This window comes from Typha latifolia, chromosome 3, assembly GCF_019914945.1.
Source record: "Typha latifolia isolate L0001 chromosome 3, TyphaL0001v2, whole genome shotgun sequence".
NCBI classification, from domain to species: Eukaryota; Viridiplantae; Streptophyta; class Magnoliopsida; order Poales; family Typhaceae; genus Typha; species Typha latifolia.
The window spans coordinates 12193456-12210965 of NC_133088.1; the positions used below are offsets into that span (position 1 = coordinate 12193456).

The window sequence follows — 17510 nt, forward strand, 5'->3', positions numbered from 1 at the left end:
GACTAAATCACACTTGGACAATGATTGTAGAGCTTCCAGAAGGGGTGTAGAATTCCAACTGTGGTGGTGTAATAGTGACAGGCATACCTTTCATGTATAGTACAGTAAAGCACAGTTCTAACAAATAAATATGGCTATCAAGAAAAACTGCACCTCAATCAAAAGGTAACTATTTGAATATGCACCAACGAAGCTAGACGAGTAATATACTAAAAGTTAGGCATAAATAATATCCTCTTTTTGGTCTTCATCATAGTCCAAATGAAAGCCAGATTTATTCTACCCAAAAAGTTGTCAGTCGTCTCAGTTCACAGGCTCACATTGGAAGATGCAAACCGTATTAAATGCAGACTTAAGCAGTTACTTTTGCATTAAGAGCTGAAAAGTGCAGACAAGTGGCTAGTGAGAATATGGAACTGAAACAATATAAGCCCTAAGCCCCTAACTCAATAAGTTCAGGGAAAAGAGAGAGAGGAGAGGATTTGGTGAAAAATGTATTGCTTGATTTGAAAGAGAGGGCCTTAGTCATACTTATACAAGATCACAATGTATCTAAATAAGCGAATAAAATATGACAAATAACTCTACTACCCTTCAAACTCAAGATGGATTATAAATCGAGAATTTGTTAACTAGATGCTGAAAGCGTAGAAAGGAAGAGACTTCGTGAATAAGTTAGCAATCTACTCAATGCTAATGCAATGGGGAGAAATAATGCCATCTCGGTACTCTTGAGCAGTGGTGCACATTGACTTCAATGTCCCCATCCCCCCTGCCTCTCTCCCTTTTCTCTCTCTCTTTTTCTCTCTTTTCTTCTCTTTTCTTTCTTTCTTTCTTTCTTTCTTTCTCACGGATCTCTTACTCTCTTTCTCACGGGTGACTGAGTAGTGAGTAGATCTCCGTCTCTCCGGTGACCTCGACCTCCGGCGATGTTCTCCGACGACCTTCGGTAAGTTTTTTTTTCAGTTTTTTTTTTCCCCTTGTATAGCAGCTGCAGCAATGCAGCAGTTGCTGCAGCACTGCAGCAGAGCAGCAGCAGACTACTGCTGCTGCTTCTCAGCACAGCAGCAGAAGCAGCTTCTCTGCTGCAGCAACACTTGGTGCTGCTTATGCAATTATGCCTCTTAAATTTTAAATTATTTTATATTTTATTTTAATTTTTGTTTATGTTTTTTAGTTGCAGTCTTGCAGAGCTAAAATATCAATGGCTCCAAAAGAGAAGTCATTTGATACCGACATTGGGTGGCAACATTGTAGCACTATTGGGCAAGATAAAAAGCGCGTTAAATGCAACTAGTGTGGAAAGGAAATGAGTGGTGGTGTCAGCCGTTTGAAAGAACATTTAGCTGAAAGATAAGGAAATGTAGCAGCTTGCACTCAAGTGTATTTGGAAGTTAGAAAGCAGATGTTGGCTCATTTAATTGACAAAAAGAAGGATAAACAATCTGCACAACAAAGAGAGTTAATGATTCGTAAAGAATTGATGCATAATCCTATACAGATTGATGATAATAGCAGTGAGCAAAGTGAGGAGGATGAGAAGGAGAGACAGATGAGGAGGGCAATAAAAGAGAGCAGAAATATGCATAGAGAAGAGGAAGAGATGAGAAGAAGCACTGGTGGTAACTTTCAGAGATCTAGATCAGTTAATATACGAGGAGAGAGAGAATATGGGGGCAGTAGTTCTATCCATAGGACTCCTGGTGTTACAGCAGAGTCTGAAAATATTGGACTAATGGATACATATCTTCAGAAAAAAAAGGGTTGTACACAGACTTCAATCAAGACAGCTCTCAAAGGAATTAAAAATGCAAAGAAACACATTGGTAGAGCTATCTCTAAATTTTTCTTCTACAACCATATTCCTTTCAATGTAGCTGATAGCCCTTACTATCACACTATGGTGGATGCTATACAATCAGTAGGGCCTGGTGTTCCCCCTCCTAGTTCAAATGATATTGCTACTAAATATCTTGACTCAGAGATAGATGAACTTCATACTTATATTGAGACATTTAAACGGTATTGGGATGAATTTGGTTGTACACTAATGTGTGATAAGTGGAGTACACAAAACAAAAAAAATATAATTAATTTCTTAGTGTACTCTGGCATAGGGACAATATTTTTGAAGTCTGTGGATGCTACTGCTCATTTTAAAAATGCAGATTATATTTGTCAGTTGATGGATGAGGTTGTCAAAACTAGAATTAAAAAAAAAAAAGGGGGGGTTGAGAGAGGAGGGTGCACGTGCCCTGCACGTGCAGCCCCTCCCCTCTCCCTCTCCAGCACGCGTCGAGGCTGATAAGGGGGGATTTCATCTAATCCGAATCGGATTAGATTTAATCATCTTCTAATCTATAAATTAGCCCTAATCCTCTCTCTCTTCAACCCCCAACCCTCTTCTCTCTCTCCTTCCTCCCTTCTTTCGCTTCTTCCTCACCGTCGGAGTCGTCGTCGTGGAATTGGCCAGCCGGAGCGTCGCCGGAGGAAATTGGAACCACCATACTCCTCCCCGGTGAGCCCTCTCTTATCCCTCTAGTTTAATTTAAAATTAAATAGGTAAATCTGAAATACCTAATTTGCGAATTTCGGCCTCGTCGGCAAATTTGGCCGGCCGGCGGCTTCGAGTCGCAACCGCATCGTCACCGGAGGCTCCGTGCTCCGAGCCTGGTGTTGGAGATGTCTTCTACGGGGCCCTTGTGGCTCTGATCGGCGTTGGATTCCGCGTCGGCCGACGGTGATGTGTCCTCCTCCACCTCGTGAGGACGACAGAGGGAGGGTGAGAGGGAGAGGAGAGGTTGAAGGTGGTGGTGAAGGGGTCGCCGGCGGTCACCCTCTCCCTCAGTCATCTTCTCGCGTCGGTCGCGAGGGGGGAAGAAAAGGGTTGGCTGGGCTCGGGTGAAACCCGAGCCAACCACCTTTTCGTCTTAAGTCGGGTTGGGTTCGGGTTTGGATTTCGGATCCACAAACCCAAACCGAACCACTTAAGTTGGTGGGCCGCGGATTGGCTCCGAGCCAATTCAATTAATTGGTGGGCCTCGGCCCAATCCGATTTAGTTGATGTCTTTTGGATTGGGCTGGGCTAGCAACCCAGCCCAATACAATGGGTAATTTTTAAACCCATTTTAGTTATTTTTGGTTTTTAAATTTTAAAAATATTGTTATTATTCAAATTAAAAATTTGAATATTATTTATTATTTAAGGTGGTGAATTCTAGTACGTGAGCTAGAGATTTGAGGTTTCGGTTGTCTTGCCTAGACTCAGGTAAGTGGGTTCACTCACATATTTATTTTATTGTATTTCGTATTTTTGTCAGACCATGTAAATTTTCTGTGTGCAAATTATTTGTTTCACCCTTATTTGTAAAAATTAAATTGTTGTAATTTCTGTGTGCAAATCTATTTATTTCATCCGTACGTGCGAAAATTTAATTGTTTTATTTTTCTGTGTGCATTTAATTATTATATTCAGTGCATCACCATACTTCGTGCAAATATTGAAATTTGTGAAAAGAAAAATGAAACTAGTATTGATACGACTTAGAGAACAGTCTCGGTATAAATCGTTTATGATTTTCCGTGGTGACTCAAGTCTATCTGGAAGTCCAGGGGAAAGTCCTAAATTAGATCACTGCGGTGACTTTCTTAGGTGACTCTGGCGGGGTTAGGGAACAGTTCTAGGATAAATGAAAAAATTTCCTAGGTGACTCTAACTTCTCTCAACGGTTAGAGGAAAAGATAGAGTATGTTAATCACAGGGTGATACCCTCTGATTACCCTAACCAGATCAGCTATGAAGAAAAATTCCGAGTGTCATCTCGAGGTGACTTCTAGTTGATGTGGATCCACAGGGTCTAGACCCATTGAGACATATGACAGTATAAATATTAAAAGATGTTAATATGTTGAAAATATGCAAGGTTACAAGTAGTAACATCTCTCTCTATTGTTATCATTGTTATTATTCAGAGAGCATGCCTATTGCATATTGTGATGGATATTGTTGCTTTTAGTTTAATTTATTCAACATTAATATGAATTAAAATTTATTAGGTTAGTGAGTGGATTCCACTCACTGAGCTATAGTTGTTGGCTCACGGGTTCTTTTGTTTTTTTTGTATTTGTTTATTTATTTCAGGTAATAGTCAGCGGGGCGACTGAGCGAGATGTACTCGGACTCCACCTCCACTTAGGATTCACTCTTTCCGCTCTTTTGATTTTATGCTTTAGATTAGACATTTTATTTATTTAGTTTAGATACTCAAAAACATTAACATTGTTTTATATTTTTATTGCAATTAGTTATAAAATTTAATATAGCACATTCTTATTTATTTATTTATTTTGCCATCGTACACGTAGAGAGTATTAATAAGGCTTCGTGCATCTCAAGCATATTGAGATACATGGCCGGTCATGATTCCTATTTTGGGTCGTGACAATGTTGGTATCAGAGCCTAAATTTGTGTTATCCTAAATCACCCTTAGAGTTTTGTGGAGGTCCGGTGGCATCAGCTCAGGTTCGTTATGAAATTTTTATTATATTCAGTAAAATTATTCTTATCTCATTATAAATCTTGAAGGGACAATATGTATACGCGTCGTCGTCGACAGGGAGCTGCGGCCCAGAGTTTATCTCCTGACCGGAGTAGGGAGCAAGAGCCGGCTCCTACTCAAGCGCCAGCTCTTGCACCTACTGCTATTCCTGGTTTGGGATCAGAAACTGCTCCTACCCCTGCCCAGATCCCCACTCCTGCCCCAGTTCCTGCTACTCATACTGTGGTATCGGTGCTACAGACCCTTCTTCAGGCCGTTGGAGGACAGTCATCGCAGACTCCGGCTCCATCAGAGTCAAGGCCCCTTAGTCTAGATAGGGGTACAGTGTTTGAACAATTTTTAAAGGCATCTCCGCCTGCCTTTAGAGGGACCACTGATCCGATTGAAGCGGAGGCATGGCTGCTGCGAATCGAGAAGATATTGCGAGTATTGGATTGTTCAGAGGATCAAAAGGTTGCTTTGACGACCTATATGTTTGAGGATCGGGCAGAGCATTGGTGGCAGATGATTGAGCGCTAGTACATTGGACGAGAGAAGGAGCTGACTTGGGGAAATTTTAAGAAGATTTTCTTTGAAAAGTACTACCCTCGGGCCTTAAAGAAGAAGAAACATGATGAGTTCTTTGAGCTGAGACAGGGAGACATGTCTGTAGTGGACTTTGAGGCGAGGTTCACCGAGCTGTTGCGATTTGTTCCACATATAGCAGCTAGCGAGGAAGAGAAAGTTAGCTTCTTCGAGGGTAAGTTGCGGCCAGCCATTAGAGATAGGATATCATTATTTCAGTGTCAGACACTTCCAGAAATGGTGTCTAAGGCACTCCTTGCCGAAAGAAACATTGGGGAGCTTCGCCAAGAACGAGAACAGCAGCATCCACAGAAGAAGCCGAGGAGGTTCCAGGAGCAAAACAGAGGAGGTGGTCAGTCGTTTGGACAGCCCTTGAGGGTCGGGAGTGGACCAAACCCTTCTAGGGGAGGTCCCAAACAGAGTCAGCCTAAAAATTGTACGAGGTGCAGACGCTCACATTCGTCTAGTGTTGGGTGCAATGGAGTACCACAAAGCTGTTACAACTGTGGGAGACCCGGCCACTTAGCGAGAGATTGCAGAGCACCACGTGGGGGATGGCGTCTGACTTCTTAGCAGGATCAACAGCATCGACCGTCCCAGTCTGGCACAGCGAACAATAGGCCTCCAGCACAGTAGCGGAAACCCAGGAGCGAGGCCAGAGAATAAAGGAAGAATTTATACCTTGACCCAGGAAGAAGCTGAGCACTCGCCATCCGTAGTGCAAGGTACATTATCTATTTCTTCCATACCAGCAAAAGTCCTTTTTGACTCAGGAGCCTCTCATTCTTTTGGTTCACTTGATTTTCTTTCCTTATTACCTATTGCACCTGAGATTATGGAATCATGTTTAGCAGTGACTACACCCATAGGGAGGACCATACTTTTAAATCTTATCTGCAGATCTTATTTAGTTTTTTATTCAACATTAATAAAATTTAGAATTTATTTGGTTTTCGAGTGGATTCCACTCACTGAGCTATAGTTGTTGGCTCATGGATTTCTTTTATTTATTTATTTATTTATTTATCTATCTCAGGTAATAATCAGTGTGGCGACTGAGCGAGACGTACCCGGACTCCACCTCCACTTAGGATCCACCTATTTACTTTTCCGCTCTTTTGGATTTTATGGTTTAGATTAGAAGTTAAATTTATTACGTTTAGAGACTCAAAAACAATGACATTGTTTTATAATTATTACAATTAGTTTAAATTTAATAAAGCAGTTCTTCTTCGTTTATTTATTTTTGCCACTGTACACTTAGGAAGTATTAATAAGACTTCGTGTATCTCAAACATATTGAGGTGTATGGCCGGTTATACTTCCTATTTCGGTTCGTGACAAGGTTCTTTTGAAATAAAATGGCCAGCAAAATTTTTGGATGTAAGTTTTTGAGTTTTTACATATAACAATCAACATAGTAATAGAGTTGCTAGAATAATAAATAGGAAAGTTTTTCTTGTTGAAAATAGAAGAAAATCATGCAGCCTAATGTAAATACTAGTTTCTGATGCCATTTTTAAGTGCATGCTTTCAATATTAGTATACATAGATCCAGAAATAACTAGGGAGTCTTGTGCATAGTTATTTATTTTGCAGTGACAGTTAGGAAATAATAGATGCTTTATTCCACTTGATTTGTTGAAGGAGCTTTATTTATAATGTATAATAGTTATTTTGCAGTGACAGTTTTGAAATGATAGATGCTTTATTATAATAAATAGGGAAACATACATCCTAATTTCTTTGTTATCTTCTATTCCACTTGATTTATCATGTATAACAGATGCTTTATTTATCTCTCTATATTCTCTATCTTAGTTAACATTCTCTTTTGTTTTTATTTATTTTTTGACAGGGTCATGATCTTTGAATAGTAAAATGGAGGGCTCAATACTATTATTTGCTTTTTTTTAAGCTATTTGCAGTTTGTAATATATTATGAACTTGAAATTATATTGTAATTGTCATGAGATTACAACTACTGGCAGTTTGTAATAGAAGATGTAACATTCTCTTTTGTTTTTGTTTTTTTCTGATAGGGTTGTGATCTTTGGATAATAAAATGGAGGGCCCAATGCTATTATTTGCTTTTTTTTAAACTATTTGCAGTTTGTAATATATTATGAACTTGAAATTATGTTATAATTGCCATGAGATTGTTAGATTTGTCAGTTGTAAGTTGAAATTAAAATTAGTATCTAAATTAATTTACTTAATGTTGAATGCTGGTAGTTGAATTAGTATATAGATTTGTGTTGAATTGAATTTATGGTTGAATATTTAGAATTGTATATTTTTTCAAATAAAAAGAGATTATTTTGTTTGAATCAATAAATATTAAATTTTATATAATAATACTAAATGGGTTAGATGGGCCGTGTTAACACGACTTGTTTATTAAACGGGTTAGGCGGTGGTGTTAAAATGTCGTGTTAACATGACTCGTTTATTAAACGGGTTAAATGGGTCATGTCGTGTTACCCGTTTAATAATCGGATCATGTTTGTGTTTACTAAATGCAACCCGTTTATTAATCGGGTCGTGTTCATGTTAGAGTAAGATTGACTTGACCTAAATCTGACCCGACCCAAACCCGCTTAACTTGACCCGATTGCCACCCCTACCCGTCGGCCGCTTGGAGGTGTTTTTCCTCCACTATGGGTTGTCAGGACTGTAAGGACGGTGTTGGTGTCGGGCATGTAAATGCTGACGGTGTCACTAGCGAACATCTTTCCTTCCTCTTCCTCTTCCTCCTTCCAAGAAGGAAGAAAGAACATGGGTTGGGATTTGAGACAGATGTAGACCTCTATGTCACGTAGAACCCACTTAGCATACTCAGGGGAGGAATTTCTGATGGAATGGTTTGGGGTATTTCAGACTTAGTAGAAGCCACAGTAGTGGCCTAGATGACTATGTGAGGGGGAGCACACTCGCAAAAGTACCGTCAATGTGCCCGATGAGACATTGCCCACCAAGGACTACTCGATAGAAGAGGCCTATGTGATCTAATCGCTTTGAGTGACAAGTAGAAAGCCAACCAAGGACATGCTCTAACAAGCGACCAGAGCATGAGACGTTGAAAGATTAACAGTTTATCAAAAACCTGAGGGCAATTCAAAAGTTTCTTATTTAGGCCTTTCCTCGAACATTTAATGAGCAGGGAAAGGTTTCTCACTAAGGCATTTCATCAAACAGATTGTGAGCAGGGGCATTGGTGGAGACACTGGCTTAGGCCTGGATCTATTCTTGTCAAGCAACTGACGGTGGACTATGGTAAGAACTCGGCTTCACTAGTGAAGGGTGGCGTGAAGATGGGTTGGGACTGGCTGAAAGAGAGTGGCGGCCAAACCTAGAAGGTATAGATGATGGGTTGCGATCAACCGAAAGAAGACAGATGGCAAAACAGAATTAAGAAGCTTGCAGCAATGCCGATGACATCGTTCTGCAGCAGAAGTGGCTTGAAGGCAAGAAGGGCAAAAGAAAACAACTTTGGTTGGAGGATCTTTCTCTCATTTCAAATCGATCAATCACAGAGTGGAAGCGAGCTCACAAATGGTGGTTCATGCGATGCAAGGGCTTAAAGACGACGTCACCGGCAGAGGAGAAGGTATACACCCAACCAAAGGAGTCGCCCATGAAGCGCTTGCTCAAGCCATCAAGGTCTTCAAACGGGAGCACGTCAGCAGCAGTGGCGGCAGAGGAGAGCCTTACCAGCGTTGGATTCAGCCTCAATGAAGAGGACCCTTGCAGATGAGGCTGTTGCCGGGGTTGGGAGGGGATTTGTGAAGCATGAGGGCTTGTTCAGTGAAGCGCCAATAAGATCCTCAATGGAAAGGGGACATCCAATGAAGGAGATTCTCTATGGAAGAGGGTTATTTGCTGAAGGCGAAAAAAAATCAATCCAATAGAAGCAAAAGTTCTTAGAGATTGGGATGCTCTGATACCATGAAACCAACGATGGTCGTTTGAAGGCATGTACCGTACCATGCCACCACCAACCGACATGCCCTTATGTGCCACTCGCACACTTTTAACATATTTTTAATAAAAACTTTATAATATTTAATGATATTTTTGGGTCTTCGGCACATCAATCTTTAGTTTTTGATTTGAATATATATATTACAACTTACATTGCAGTCTTTTATCTTTAGATTACTTTTTTAAATATCTATTTAATTAAAGATATAGTAATAGTCAAATATAAATATTATTCAACACATAATATGATTGAATATATTCATTAAAACTAATATTAATGATTGAATATATAACATTAATTGATAATAATTTAATAATTAAAACTAATATCTAGTTAAATGTAGAAAGATTGGGATGATCAATGACTTCATTTCTAGCACAAGAATAACGCGAGAATATTGTGTTAAATATTGTTGAACTCTTCAAAACTCATCTATTGATTGTATTAACGTCTCATATAGTCTTTATACAAATATGAACATGTGGCTCTGGTGGGTGTCATTGATATGATGGTAATGATGATGATAAACCCATTATCTTGTGAGCGCACATCTCCTAACGTCTTGCTACCTATAGACTCTAGTCCTTCTCTTATTTGACTGTAATTATGTTGAGCTTGAGATTGTTCATTTTCTTTCTTCTACTTATAGTAAATTCTGCTTTGTGATTATCTAGGTCATGATGGAAATGACTAATGTTGATTAATAGAAATAAAAAAAAGTTGAAAAAATAGGCTCCACATGATTTATCATGTATGTCACATGATAAAAAAAGCCTCATAGAATATTTTAGATTTACTATAACTTGGATCAATACAATCTATTTTGAACCTTATGCGACTTGTGTTAGACTGGCATGGGCTGGCATGCACTCATGTTGATCGACACAACCATCCTTGCTTGAAACAATACAAGCCTTATCCTAAAATCAGTTTGAGAAGAGAGGAATAGAGGAGAGGTTTTGGTGAAAAAAGTATTGCTTGATTTAAAAGAAGGGGCCTTTAGCTTTATTTATACAAAGTCACTATATATCTAAATAATTAATAAAATATAACTATAATAACTCCAATAAAAACCATAGAGAATGTGCCTTGGTATACTTGAATGGAAGGTCAAAGGAACTATCATGAAATAGGGAGTAGAAACAACTTTTAGAGAAGAGTGTCATTCAAGAAAAGTGAGAGGCATAAATCAAGGACCAGTTGCTAGTCGAATTAATAGGGTTTGAAAAGCGGTTATGGCGGTGCCTTGGTGGCGGCCGTGGTGGGGCGGTGCACTGGCCGACTTGCTAAGTAGCGATGCAGCCTGTCAAAGGCATGTAGGTCGCATTAACGCTCGAGGCGGGCCGCTTTGGTGCTTGGCGGCCCGCTAATTTGGTAGACGAACACAGGTTGGGTCGAATAGATTCGGGTCAGTTTCTTGCTAACTTAAGAAAAACGATAATTGATCTCCTCCCTTAATCTCCTCTCTCACTCCATGCTCAGATTTTGCCCTAAATCCATTTCTATTGAGCGAATCCCTCTCTCGTTGCCTTCTTTCTCCTGCAGCTATAGTGGCAATAATGGAGTTGGAAATGATAGAGTTGGTGCTAAACAAGTGTTGGACCATTAGTGATCTCCAAATATGTGTATGCTAGCTGGACACCACCCACCACTTATCTCCAAAAATTTCAGCACGTGGAGTCATAGAAGGGAATGAGATGCATTTAATTTCTATCACACCAACAAAAAGACTAATCACCCATTATGTAAATTTTTATTTATTTATTTTTTTCTGAAACATATTTCTTAATAATTTTGGTATCCTGGACTATTAAAAATTTTATATATACTTCTACACTATAATAGTATACATTATATATCATATATAATTAGTTTTAATTTTTAAAAATTTAAAAATACTAGACTGCCTTGGTGCCTGTCTTCTGCAAGGCTCTAGGGGGTGCAATAACTGCTCGCAACCCACGGCCGCCTTTCAATACACTGCGAATTAATAAGCACCCACATATAGATTATCACTAAGAATAACAACTCTTGATGGCAATTTAGAAGAAAGAGAAACTAATTTATCTAATGAACGAAACTAGCAACAATTATGCAGAATGCTAATTACCATGCAAACTAAGCAAAGAAATGGTATAACATGATAAAGCCACTATTGAAAAGCAGAAACCTGGGACAATGCTACTATACTTGAGGCCAAAAGATTCATCCTACATCTGTCATTCACAGAGAGTTCCACTGGAGTCTGTATAGGCAAAATCAGATATTAGGCTAAGAACAAATGCTTCAGTTGATGTATATAAGGTAACACAAAAGACTTGTCCGGAGCTATAGTTAATAAAGAAGTTAACGGATACATGGATTGAAGTTAAAAAAGTTCTCGCTAACAACATATATAGAAATAGACTACAAACATTTTGTTACATCTCTGAAAAATAATTTAACACTGCTGTAGCCATCATGTCCACTTTGGGACTTGAAATCTCATTCCAGTGTAAGAAAAGTTAAAAGCACTCTCTTTTTACCTCAGAAATAGTGTTTTAAAATTCCAAAGTACATTGAGGGCTCAAAAGGTGTAAAAACTTATATCGAAATTTTAAGGGAGAATTTGTAGTCTTAACTCATACAAACATACATACATACATAGATACATGCGTGCGTGTGCGTGTGGGCGTGAGAATGCGCGTGGGCGTGTTGGGGGGTGTGTGTGTGCATGGGAATGCACACTGTGTACTATTAGCTAATCACAAAGAAAATGAACAAGGAGAATGAAGTTGGTCACAACAAATAAGGTCAATATTAGGATAACAGAATAAAAAAATTTAGATGGAAATAATAAGCACAGAAATTATACCTTCAAACTAATAATGTCGAACAAAGTCTCATTGTCATGAGCAGACACATAGTTGACCTGAAATAAGCACAAAAAGTATGTGTTTAATGAATTTTTAAACATGTGTTATCAAGCGATGCCAACAACGTATATTTCACAGTTTAGACAAAACCCATCAATAAAGAACAGATCCCAAATAGAGATTAGTGTCAAATAGTAAAAAGTGAAGATGCGCTTTGACACAAAAATGTGATTTTTAACTTAAACTGCTGGAATATCTTTCTCAGAAAAAGGAAAAAAACTCATGTGCCAAAATTTATTATGTGAAATACAAACTGTTTCTGTGGGGCATAAACCATATCCAACAGGCGTTCCATCATGGGTCAGAACTTCAGATCCTTTCATCTGTTCAGAAAGAGATCCACATAAATAGGAAGACTATTATTATATAATTCTGGTTAGGTTAAAGAGAAAAATATACAATTAACATAAGACAGGTCATGGGGAAGGATTCAAGTGCATAATTGTGAATGTTATTTACAACACTAATAGAATGTAGTAAACACTTGAATGCCACAGATAACTTCTAGCAACAAGCAACAACTCGGGTCCCATCTGCACTGCTAACATGTAAATATACTTGCACATATCATCAGGAGAGATTAATTTAATATGGAAACTACATATGCTAAACAACAGCACATACATCTGAATGATTCATAGTAGAAATTCAACAAACAAATCCAAAGAAAAATAACTTGGATTATTTGTGACAAATTTTGAATGCAAATTGAGTTTCACCTTTACACTATCTTGGAAACTTTCAAATCTTACTAAGCTAATGTAGTAATTTACAACATATAATCAAATATATTGGCAGCAATACACCGTCAAGGATCCATTTGTCAACCATAATTTCTCTATTGACCATGCACTTAGATCTTAGACGGTAGCATGTACTAAATTGCCAACGCTAGGCAAGCTGGTCAAGTCGAAATCATGGGTGTGTAATTGCACTACATGGAGATGCTTGCTAAACACTTTCTAACCTAGGCCTATTTGTAAATATTTCAAGCGAGAAGGCTGACATTAAGAAGAAAAAAATCTAAAAAAATCCTCTCAAGAATGTTAACAAATGGGACTTTGTTACTAGCCTAAGCAGAGTAACTGGGTTATATGTAAAATGAGTGTTAACATGACATTTAAGAAAGCAAGCAATATTTAATATAGTTCGAAAATCCTTTTGTAGGTGACAATTGAAGAGTTGTTGACTATACGTGTCAGTAATGGCACTGCACTTGGCACAACCTTGTGCTGACCCATGCCGACTCATGCCAATCGGCACGGGTGCGTGCCAACCGGCACGGCTATGTGCTGTCCGGCACGGCCGCGTGCCGGTCATTGTGCCATATAAAGTCTCCTTTTTAAATTTTTCTTATTTTTTATTAAACATTATCAAATTAACTGATTAGTTGATCATTTAGAAGGCTTAGATAAAATTAATGATAACAAGACTAGAGATGATAATAATGATAGTGATAGTGATAAAAATGAAACTCAGTCTAGTGTAGTGATAATGGAGATGAAATATACGTTCTTATTACACAACTTTCTCGGAGAAGTATTGTTTTTATAAAGGATATGAGTCTGTAAGTAGCAAAACATTAAGAGAGGTGCACCCACACAATAATATGAGTTCATCATAATTATCATCATATCAATCACACCCACTATAGCCAGAACACATTTATTATACTCTATATCTACAATCTGTATATGATTATGGTGTATCTGTGCCTATTCAGTGACATTCATTTCTGTGCATGTTCAATACCTATATTATATAATAGGAGAATTACAAAATTTTTATTTGTATAAAGATTATGTGAGACGTTACAACGAGCAATACTATCACTGAATGTGTTTTGAAGAATATTGATAGTATTTAATATAACATTCTTGTGTTATTCTTGTGCTGATAAATGAAGTCTTTGATCTTCCTCGTCATTTTACGTTCAATAAGATATTAATTTTAATTATTAAACTATTTGAATAATCTAATTAGTTTTAAATTTAAGAAATCATGATATTGATTAAATTAAAATATGTTATTTATTTATTTATTTATTATTAAAAGTGGTGATTTTTCCTAACATGTGGACTAGAGATTTCAGTCAATACACCTAGACTCAGGTGAGACGGGTTCACTCACATTTTATCCGTCTTGTATTTCATATTTATTTACATGATCACGCATTTTTTCTGTGTGCAAATTAAAGATTATAATTCTGTGTGCAAAATATATGACTTAGTGCATTGCTATATTCTATGCAACTAACAATTTAATGATCATGAACATTAGTGAGAAAAAAAAATAATTAATATTTGGTATGACTTAGAGAATAATCTGGTATAGATCGCTTGCGACTTTTCGTGGTGACTCAAGTTTACTTTGAAGCCCACGGAAAAATCTTATTTTAGATCACTATGATGACTTTTTTAGGTGACTGGCGGGGTTAGGGAGCAGTTTCAGGTTAGATCAAAAGACTTCTTGTGATGACTATAATCTCTTTAAATGGTTAGAGAGAGAGGCAGGGTGAATTTATTACATAGTTACATCTCTTGGTGACCCTTAATAGAAGAGACAGGGTCCATTTATCATATGGTGACACCTCCTGGTGATCCTACTAGGTTAGCTATGAGAAAAAAATCGGAGCGCAATCTTAAAGTGACTTCTAGTTAATATGGATCCACAAAGCATTAACCTAATTGAGATATACGACATTATTAATATTGAGAAAATTTTGGTATATTGACAAGAAGCATGTTATGAGATATGATTTACATTATTACCCTTGTTGTTACTATTATTGTAGTTATAAACATGTTTAGTCAAATTGTCATTTTATATCATTGGACTTAGATTTATTCAAAGTTATGAATTTCGAGTTTATTTGGCTTTTGAGTGGATTCCACTCACTGAGCTATAGTTGTTAGCCAATGAGATTTCTCTTTTAATATTTCAAATACTGGTCAGCGTGGCGACTGTATTAGATACTCTGTTAGAACCAGAAATTAAAAAAAAATTTAAAAAAAAAAATGGGTTAAGAGAAAGGAGGGTGCACGTGCTCTGCACGTGTAGCCCCTCCCCTCTCCCTCTCCAGTCAGCGACGAAGCGTAGATACGGGTGGATTTCGTCTAATCCGAATCGGATTAGATTTGATCCTTTCCTAATCTATAAATTAGAACCATAATCTCTTTTTTTTCTCTCTCTGAAAAACCATCTCAACCCTCTTCTCTCTTCTTCCTCCCTTCTTCTGCTTCTTCCTCACTGTCGGAGTCGTCGCTGTGGGATCGGTCTGCTGGAGCGCCGTCGGAGCCATCAGAGACCACCACGCGACTCGTCGGTAAGGGCCCTCCCACCCATAAAATTTAATTAAAGTTTAATAGGGTAGATCGAAAATACCTAATTTGGGATTTCGGCTCCACCGGCAAATCTGGTCGGTCGGCGGCTTCGGGTCGCAGCCGCTCCGTCTTGAAGTATTTTGCCGTTGGCCTCGGGTCGTGGGCATTCACCGTTGGAGCCCTCGTGGCTCCGGTCGCCGTCGGTCATGGGATCGACCGCCGTTTGCGGGTTTTCCCCCACCTCGCGATGATGGCGGCACCGTATGGGGGAGGGGGGAGAGCTAGAGTTGGCTAGCGACCGCCGACGGCGGCGGTCGCCGATGGACTCTCTTTTTCTTTCTCTCTCTCTCTCTCTCTCTCTCTCTTTTCCTATCTTTTTCTCTCTCTCTCTTCGGCTTGGAGAAGACAGACTCGGGGTCTGATCTTCTCCCTTTTAGTATTTTGATTCGGAACCCGACCCGAATCCAAGGAACCCGACCCAGTTCCATTAGCTAATTGGATTGGGCCTTGGCCCAATCCATTTAAGTAATAGTTGGGTGGGCTGCGGGCCAACTGCAGCCCAGCCCAACTGATTTGGGCTTATTTTAGCCCAAATTAATTATTCTTGGGTTAAATTGTAGAAATTTTTTTAATAATTATTTTAATTAAAAATGTTATTGTTATTTATTATCTAGAGATTTGAGATTTCGGTTGTCTTGCCTAGACTCAGGTGAGTGGGTTCACTCACATGTTTATTTTATTGTATTTCGTATTTTTTGTCAGACCATGTAAATTTTCTGTGTGCAAATTATTTATTTCACCCTTATATGTAAAAATTAAATTGTTGCAATTTCTGTGTGCAAATCTATTTATTTCATCCGTACGTGCGAAAATTTAATTGTTTTATTTTCCTGTGTGCATTTAATTATTATATTCAGTGTATCACCATACTTCGTGCAAATATTGAAATTTGTGAAAAGAAAAATGAGACTAGTATTGATACAACTTAGAGAACAGTCCCGGTATAAATCTTTTGCGGATTTTTCGTGGTGACTCAAGTCTATCTGGGAAGTCCAGGGAAAGTCTTAAATTAGATCATTGCGGTGACTTTCTTAAGTGACTCTGGCGGGGTTAGGGAATAGTCTTAGGATGAATGAAAAAAAAAATTTCCTAGGTGACTCAAACTTCTCTCAACGGTTAGAGGAAAAGACAGAGTGTGTTAATCACAGGGTGATACCCTCTGATGACCCTGACCAGATCAACTATGAAGAAAAGTTCCGAGCGTCATCTCTTGGTGACTTCTAGTTGATGTGGATCCATAGGGTTTAGACCCATTGAGACATATGACAGTATAAATATCAAAAGATGTTAATATGTTGAAAACGTGTAAGGTTACAAGTTGTGAGATCTCTCTATTGATATCATCGCTATTATTTAGAGAGCATACCTATTGCATATTGTGATGGATATTATTGCTTTTAGTTTAATTTATTCAGCATTAATATGAATTAAAATTTATTTGATTTTCGAGTGGATTCCACTCACTGAGCTATAATTGTTGACTCACGGGTTCTATTGTTTTTGTATTGTTATTTATTTCAGGTATTAGTCAGCGGGGCGACTGAGCGAGATGTACCCGGACTCCACCTCCACTTAGGATTCACCTATTTACCTTTCTGCTCTTTTAGATTTTGTGCTTTAGATTAGAAGTTTTATTTATTTTAGAGACTCAAAAACATTAACATTATTTTTTTTATCTTCATTGCAATTAGTTATAAAATTTAATAAAGCACATTCTCATTTTATTTATTTATTTTGTCATCGTACACGTAGAGTGTATTAATAAGGCTTCGTGCATCTCAAGCATATTGAGATACATGGCCGGTCATGATTCCTATTTTGGGTCGTGACATACTCCACTTAGGATTTTATTGTTTTATTCATGAGTTGTATTAGAGGTCACATTCTAAACCATCTGTTACTTCAGTTTGATTAGAGACATTAGTTATGACATTTAGATATTTTCTTTATTATTGGATTATATTTATTGGAGTTAGATATTCATATTAAATTATTGTCATTTTAGACTTAGAATAATATTCGTTAAGTCTTCATGTATTTCAAGTGTATTGAGGTACATGATCGGCTATAATTCTGAAACCAGGTCGTGACAATTGTGATTAT

General features: G+C 38.0%; 1 protein-coding gene across 1 annotated transcript in view; it reads right to left on the reverse strand.

The window, feature by feature from the left end:
• LOC140783614 (pullulanase 1, chloroplastic) overlaps window positions 1-17510 on the reverse strand; it is a 74171-nt gene that overhangs the window by 7278 nt on the left and 49383 nt on the right. Inside the window, exons 20-22 of the mRNA XM_073130555.1 lie at window positions 12279-12347; window positions 11964-12020; window positions 11280-11354 (exon numbers count right to left, since the gene is read on the reverse strand). Coding sequence (XP_072986656.1) covers window positions 11280-11354; window positions 11964-12020; window positions 12279-12347 — 201 coding nt within the window. The remainder of the gene's footprint in view (window positions 1-11279; window positions 11355-11963; window positions 12021-12278; window positions 12348-17510) is intronic.